The 8,076-nt window shown below is 39.1% G+C and overlaps 1 protein-coding gene across 1 annotated transcript; it reads right to left on the reverse strand.

The window, feature by feature from the left end:
* Positions 1-364: 364 nt before the first annotated feature.
* LOC127102867 (uncharacterized) lies at positions 365-2,221 on the reverse strand. Its single transcript, XM_051040192.1, has 2 exons — positions 1,467-2,221; positions 365-1,370 (listed from the first exon to the last, which is right to left on the reverse strand). Exons 1-2 carry the CDS (start codon positions 2,219-2,221, stop codon positions 365-367), a joined length of 1,761 nt encoding a protein of 586 aa, XP_050896149.1.
* Positions 2,222-8,076: the final 5,855 nt, after the last annotated feature.

The raw sequence follows: 8,076 nt of genomic DNA on the forward strand, positions 1-8,076 counted from the left end.
ATGCAGCCAATCAAAAGCATATACAAACTCCCCCTTTGGTAAATTTTTGGCTAAAACAACTTGGCATCACAACAGAGTTCACAGCAGCAGAAAGCACACATCCAAGCAGAGAATCAAATTAGCTAATACACTTAGCAAACATAGAAGTTAAACTTCAAACAGCAGCAGCACAAGAGAAGATCAAGCAGAGAGCAAACAGCAACATAACCTCTTGTTTAGAGGACCTTCAACTTCAAAGAAATTTGTTGTCCTGGGGTACAAGTGTTACTCCCCCTTTTTGTCAAAAATGTTGCCAAAGCAACACTTAATATTACAGACCAAAAAAATAAAAATACAAGAAATTATCAGAAACATAAGAAATGTTCTAGTCATCTGACTCAGAGTCAACATCATCATCTATGCCATCATCAGGACTAGCATCTACTTCTCCCTCTTCACATTGTCTTTCAGCTTCTTCTGCAACAGCAACAGCTTCACCAAATTCTCCACCATCAGCTAGCACATCACCTTCAGTCATCTCCAAAGAGCTAATCAATTTTTCCAAGTTCAGCTTCCTTGCCTCTAATTCCCTGCAGGTTTCTTTGAGCATTGCAATGACAACAGCTTTACCTGGATGATTGCTTACACGTGATGTCTCACCTGATGTCATGACAATGTCAGGGACATGGGTACCTAGGAACAACTTATGATTGAAAGACATAGGGATGTCTCTTTTCTTCACTAAATCATTCTCAGTTAAGATGTTTGGAAACTGATTCAAAACAATACCACAGATGAGAGAAGGAAAGGCTATAGGACCCTTCACACTAAAGCTTCTTGCATGCTTCAAAGTTTGATAAAAAATATAGGAGCCATATTCAAATTTGGCTTTGGTTCTAACAACATATATAAACTTTCCAAGCATTACAGCAACTGTAGATTTATATTTGGTGGGCAGCCAGTTAGCAGCTCCAATCTTGTGTAACATTGCATACTTGACACTCAGTTTACTTGCCACCAATTTTCCTTTGAGAGGCCACTTCCTTACCTGATTAGCAGTGATGACTTGACATATTTTGTTGTCAGTCACCTCAAGCTTAGGTTGAGCTTCATCAGGCCTTCCCAAATGCTTGTTGATCACTGAAGGAGAGAAATTGACACACTTGCCTCTCATATACACTTTCCTGAATTCCTTAGACTTGCTATCAGCACATTCTTCAGACAAATTAACAATAAATTCCTTTACCAACATCTCATAGCACTTTGAAAACTGAGTCAAATTCTTCATTAAACCAGCCTCTTGAATAAGATCCATAATATCCTTACAGTCTAGGACATTCTGAGCTAATTCCCTTTCCAAAGCCAGCCTCTTCTGATAAACATATTTCCACCTGTTTACACTTGAAGCAAAATGAAAAGATATGTTGTCAATTGGTACCTCAGGGACACTAGCTGCAAGCTTGCTAGTGGTTGGCTTCTTCTTTCACAGAATGTCAGAGACATTACAAGGAACATCTGAGTCAGACTCAACAACAACAAACTTGGTCTTCTTTTTCTTGGGCACCACTTTGCTCAAAGATTTGGTTGGACCATGAACTTTCCTCTTGAGGGAACTCTCAACTGCCACTGTTGTCTTGGAAGAGGTTGGAACATCAATCTTCTTTCTGGGGGACCTTTGAGCCACAATTTTCTTTTCTCTCCTAGTCCTAACCCTTTTGGCTATGCTAGGGAGGACAAAGGACAACAACTCATTATCAGAAAATTCCTCCAGGTCTACTGTTTCAGCCTCACAATTAGGGTTGTCACTGACATCATGAGTGACATGAACTTCCTCACCAGCCACATTATCTAAGGGTTTGTCAACATTTGACTCCTTATGGGCATCAGTTTGATCAACATCATCAGAGATATTCTTTCCTAAAGACTCAGTATTTTCTTGATCAGCAACACTATCAGGTTCAATAGTGTTTAAGGGAATGGAAACCCCAGGGACCTCATGATTTCCAGACAGTGTTCCAGTCACTATAGTGGCAATGGCATTGTGAACATACCTGGAACCTTCTTTGGTTAGTTCCTCAAGAATGATGGATGAGGAGAAGCCTGATGCAGTTTCTTTAGGTCTTCTTGCATGGGGGGTATTCACAAAGTCAGCAACAGGATCTTCTCTGTTAGGGTTGCTTGGTTCAGCACTAGGAGAACAAGGCATGTTCTTGGAAGGAGAAGAGTTGGATTGTTGAGACATGATGAGTATCTTAGAGACGAAATGAAAAATTTCTCTGAGAGGATGCTTGCGTGAATGGAAGTTGAAAGAGTGGAAGAAGTAACGCTTGTTGCAAGTGAAATAACTATTATCTGTTGACCAATCAGAGCACACTTTCAATTATTTAATAATTTGAAATATTAAACAGTAAATTCCTAACATCCTTAGTTGCTATAATTCCTCAGAAAGACATATTCCCAACTTGCCCCTTAAATTTTCAAACTGAGTAGCATCCAAAGCCTTTGTAAATATGTCAGCAAGTTGTAGTTCAGTTGCCACATGTTCCAAGGTAATCACTTTGTCTTCTACCAGATCTCTTATGAAGCGATGACTAATGTCAATATGTTTGGTCCTGCTGTGTTGGATAGGATTCTTTGAAATGTTTATGGCACTGAGATTGTCACAGAACAATGTCATGACATTCTGAGTGACATAGTACTCAGTCAGCATCTGTTTCATCCATACCAGTTGGGAACAACTGCTTCCAGCTGCTATGTACTCAGCTTCTGCAGTGGATAATGATACACAGTTCTGTTTCTTACTGAACCAAGATATGAGATTATTTCCCAAGAAGAAACATCCTCCTGATGTGCTTTTTCTGTCATCAGCACTCCCAGCCCAATCAGCATCACAATACCCAGATAAGATAGGCTCAGAGCCATGAGAGTAGAGCATACCATAATCACAAGTACCATTAATATACTTGAGAATCCTCTTGACTTGATTTAAGTGACTCACTTTGGGTTCTGCTTGGTATCTTGCACACACGCCAACTGCATAGGCAATATCAGGTCTACTAGCAGTTAGATATAGTAGGCCACCTATCATGCTTCTATACAAGCATTGATCAATACTAGAACCTCCTTCATCTTTAGTTAACTTTAAATGAGTAGGTGCAGGAGTTCTTTTGTGACTAGCATTATCCATACCAAACTTCTTAACTATGTTCTTGGCATATTTGCTTTGGGAGAGAAACATAGAATCTTCCATCTGTTTAACTTGCAGTCCAAGAAAATAAGTCAATTCCCCAACCAAACTCATTTCAAATTCAGATTGCATCTGGTTAACCAAATGTTTCACCATTCTATCTGACATTCCACCAAACACAATATCATCCACATATATTTGGGAAATCATGATTTTTCCATCTTCATCCTTCACAAATAAAGTCTTATCTATCCCTCCTTTTCTGTAACCATTAGTAGTCAGAAATTCAGTCAGCCTCTCATACCAAGCTCTAGGAGCTTGCTTCAATCCATACAGAGCTTTCCTCAACTTGCACACATGTTTTGGTAGATTAGGATCACTGAACCCTTTAGGTTGTTCCACATAGACTTCTTCATTCAAGTAGCCATTTAAAAAGGCACTCTTCAAATCCATTTGGAACAATTTAAACTTCAGAATGCAGGCAACACCTAACAGCAACCTTATTGACTCAAGTCTTGCAACAGGTGCAAAAGTCTCATCAAAATCAACCCCTTCAACTTGAGTATACCCTTGTGCCACTAGTCTTGCTTTATTCCTAGTGATTACTCCTTTCTCATCAGACTTGTTCTTATAAATCCACTTGGTACCAATGATGTTAGTCCCTTCAGGTCTTGGAACTAACTCCCATACTTCATTCCTTTTAAACTGCTCCAGTTGATCTTCATTAACATTGATCCAATATTCATCAGTCAGAGCTTCTTTCACATTTTTAGGTTCAACCTTGGATACAAAGAAGGAATTTAAGTTATTCTCCCTTGATCTGGTAATCACACCACTATTAGGATCTCCTATGATAAGATCCTTAGGGTGGTCTTTCTGAATCCTGATAGAGGGCACCTTGTTGGATGCTTCTAACTCAAGTCCAGGAGGAGTATCCTGTACATTTTCTGTTGAAGTCTTAAGGAATGTTCCAACATCCTCTATGACATTGGATTCTTCATCTTTATCATCAACAATAACATTTATGGATTCCATCAGGACATTAGTTCTGGAGTTGAAAACTCCGTATGCTCTGCTGTTAGTAGAGTATCCCAGGAATATACCCTCATCACTTTTGGGGTCCATTTTTCTTCTCTGTTCACGATCTGTGAGAATGTAACATTTGCTTCCAAAGATATGAAAGTACTTCACAGTAGGTTTTCTGCCTTTCCATATTTCATACAGAGTGGAAAAGGTTCCCTTTCTCAAGGGAACTCTGTTGTGAACATAGCAAGTTGTATTCATAGCTTCAGCCCAAAAGTGCATAGGAAGCTTCTTTGCATGAATCATAGCTCTGGAAGATTCTTGAATAGTTTTGTTCTTCCTTTCAACTACTCCATTTTGCTGAGGAGTAATAGGTGAGGAAAACTCATGACTTATTCCTTCAGATGAGCAGAAATCATCAAACTTGGAATTTTTAAACTCCTTTCCATGGTCACTTCTTATTCTGATAACATTACTATCCTTTTCTCTTTGGAGTCTTATGCATAGATCTTTGAAGACATCAAATGCATCTGATTTTTCTCTGATGAAGCTTATCCATGTGTATCTGGAATGGTCATCAACAACCACATAAGCATATCTCTTCCCACCAAGACTTTCAACCTGCATAGGTCCCATTAAGTCCATGTGCAAAAGTTCCAGAGTTTTGGATGTTGTAGGATGCCCAAGCTTAGGATGTGACATCTTGGTTTGCTTGCCAACCTGACATTCTCCACAGACTTTTCCTTCATCAATAAGCAACTTTGGGATTCCTCTAACTGCTTCCTTGGATATGATCTTCTTCATTCCTCTTAAATGAAGATGTCCAAGTCTTTTATGCCACAACTTCACTTCCTTTTCTTCCTTGGCTAAGAAGCACATTGAGGAGTAGTTTGAGACTTTAGGTTCCCATAGATAGCAGTTATCTTTGGATCTGGATCCTCTCATAACTTCCTTATTTTCTCCATTTATCACAACACATTCTTCCTTAGTGAACTGTACATTGAAGCCTTGATCACATAGCTGGCTTATGCTGATGAGATTAGCGATTAGTCCTTTTACTAACAACATATTATTCAGTTATGGAACTCCAGGACTGTCCAGCTTACCAACACCTTTGATTTTTCCTTTAGCTCCATCACCAAAGATCACATAACTGGTAGTATGAGGTTGTATATCTACCAATAAGTTATTCATCCCAGTCATATGTCTTGAGCAACCACTATCAAAATACCAGTCTTCTTTGGTAGATGCCCTTAGAGATATGTGAGCTATTCTAGCAACCCATTATTGTTTCTTGATAGGGGCATTATGCTTAGGTGCCTTCTGCTTAGGTCTGACTTGAGGGGTCTGGTTAGGATAACCATGCAACCTGTAACAGAAGGGTTTTATGTGACCAAATCTTTCGCAGTAATGGCATCTCCATCTTTGAAATTTCTTCTTTTGATGGTTAATCCTCCTGTTTCCATGATGTTGTGACATTGGTTGTGACTTCTGCTTGATTTTCTGAACTTCAGCCTTTGAGCTTTTGAATTCAGATGAGGATTCCTTAACAAAGCCTAAACTAGACATGGTTCCTGATTTCTATCCCACCTTTAGAATTTCTTCCAAAGTGTCAGTTCCTTTATTTAGAATTCTGATGGATTTTGTCATTTGATCTAGCTTAGAGGTCAGCAAGGTTATCTCACCATTTAGATCATCTATGAGTGTCAGATGCTTCTTCTTCTCAGCTTTCAGCTCGTTGATAAGTTTCTTCTGCTTTTCTCCTTGTAGACACACTTCTGCACTTTTGACACATAACTCTTTATATGAAGCAGCAAGTTCATCAAATGTAAGTTCATCTCCACTTGAGTCATCATCAGAGGCACAAACACTAGTTAGTGCAGTGACATGTTTTGTAGATTCTCCTTCTGATTCACTCTCAGAGTCTACATCAGACCAGGTGACAGATGGTCCCTTCTTTTGCTTCTTGAGGAAGGTAGGACATTCAGCTCTAATGTGTCCAAAACCTTCACATCCATGACACTGGATTCCCTTGCCTTGGTTGGACTTTTCTTCAGATTTTGATCTTCTATTGATGTCAGATGAAGTGTTCTTGACATTTGGTCTACCTTTTTGATCAATCTTTTTTATGAACTTGTTGAACTATCTTTCAAGCATGGTTATAGCTTCTGATATACTTTCATCACCTCCAATATTTCCTTCTTCTGAATCCTCTTCAGTATTTGATACAAAAGCTATGCTTTTGTTTTTCATTTCAACATTCTCACACAAGGCCATTTCAAAAGTTTGGAGAGAACCAATAAGCTCATCAACCTTCATATTGCAGATATCTTGAGCCTCTTCTATAGCAGTAACCTTCATGGCAAATCTCTTGGGCAATGATCTGAGAATCTTTCTTACAAGTTTTTCTTCAGACATTTTCTCTCCTAAGCCTCCAGAAGTGTTGGCAATTTCAAGAATATTCATGTGGAAGTCATGAATACTCTCATCCTCTTTCATCCTCAGATTTTCAAACTTAATAGTCAGCATCTGGAGTTTAGACATCCTTACCTTGGAGGTACCTTCATGAGTTGTTTTGAGAGTATCCCAAACTTCTTTAGCCAGTTCACAGTGATGCACCAGTCTGAAAATGTTCTTATTTATCCCATTAAACAGTGCATTCAAAGCCTTTGAGTTTACAAGGGCTAATGCCTCTTGCTCTTTGTCCCACTCTTCTTCAGGAATTTGCATAATGATTCCATTTTTACCTGTCTTAGTTGGATGTTCCCATCCTTTGTTGACAGCTCTCCAGACCTTGCTATCCAGAGACCTCAAGAAGGCTATCATACGAGGTTTCCAGTCATCATAGTTAGAACCATCCAGCATGGGTGGTCTATTTGAGAATCCTACATCCTTGTCCATGGTACTAGAAAGTAACGTCCCTAGATCTCACCCAGAAACTAACAGGCAGGGTGCCTGCTCTGATACCAATTGAAATTCTAGTAACAGACTATCGATGTCACACTGGATGTTATAACATCCAATTCTACGCAGACAGGTAATACATGCATAAAGTAAATGTAAAAAGCAGAAAATGACACAGAGAATTGTTTACCCAGTTCGGTGACAAACACACCTACTCTGGGGGCTACCAAGCCAGGGAGGAAATCCACTATAAGAGGTATTAATTCAGGACTTAAACCACCAGTTTAATCCTATCACTTAAGACCTACCCAATGCAATTTCAATCTAAACTAAGACCTGAGTACCTACTCACTCCCCCTCAATCACAACAGTGATTACAACCATTAAGAATTTTAAAGTCAGTGATGAAGATATACTTGTAATACCCCAAAATTTACCCTTCATTTTTCCTGGAAGCATACGCTTTACACCTCATGCATGCATTCATTTTTTAGGTCATTTACCATTTGCATTTCATCATGGCAATCGGAATCGGATACAAGAAGCTTGAACATCATCCAGGACACTTTGTGGGCTCTATTTAGATGATCAGTCAACACAAGGGAAAGACTTGAGTTACTTCCAACAGGGGTCTATTCGTCAGTCAAAACGTTAATCTTGAAGGAGCAAAGGTTTGTTCATGAGCTGTCATGCTCGCTAGGCGAAGCCCACGTGTTTTAAAAAATAAATAAATAAATAAATAAAAGAAAAAATCTTGGACTTGGACCTCTCTCATTTGAGCCCACAGGTCCACAAAAATCAGGTTATAAATTCAGAGTTTCAGTGAAACAAAAGGCATATCTATTCCTATTACCCTGGCTGGAAAAAGATAGTGAGAGAAGAGCTAACAGAGTTCAGAGCAGCCTCCAAACCCTGAAGGGAACTCAACTGCACAGAATCACCTCTGCCTCACATAAACCCTAAAGATTGTTTTGTAAACCTCA

This window comes from Lathyrus oleraceus, chromosome 7, assembly GCF_024323335.1.
Source record: "Lathyrus oleraceus cultivar Zhongwan6 chromosome 7, CAAS_Psat_ZW6_1.0, whole genome shotgun sequence".
In the NCBI taxonomy this organism is placed as follows: Eukaryota; Viridiplantae; Streptophyta; class Magnoliopsida; order Fabales; family Fabaceae; genus Lathyrus; species Lathyrus oleraceus.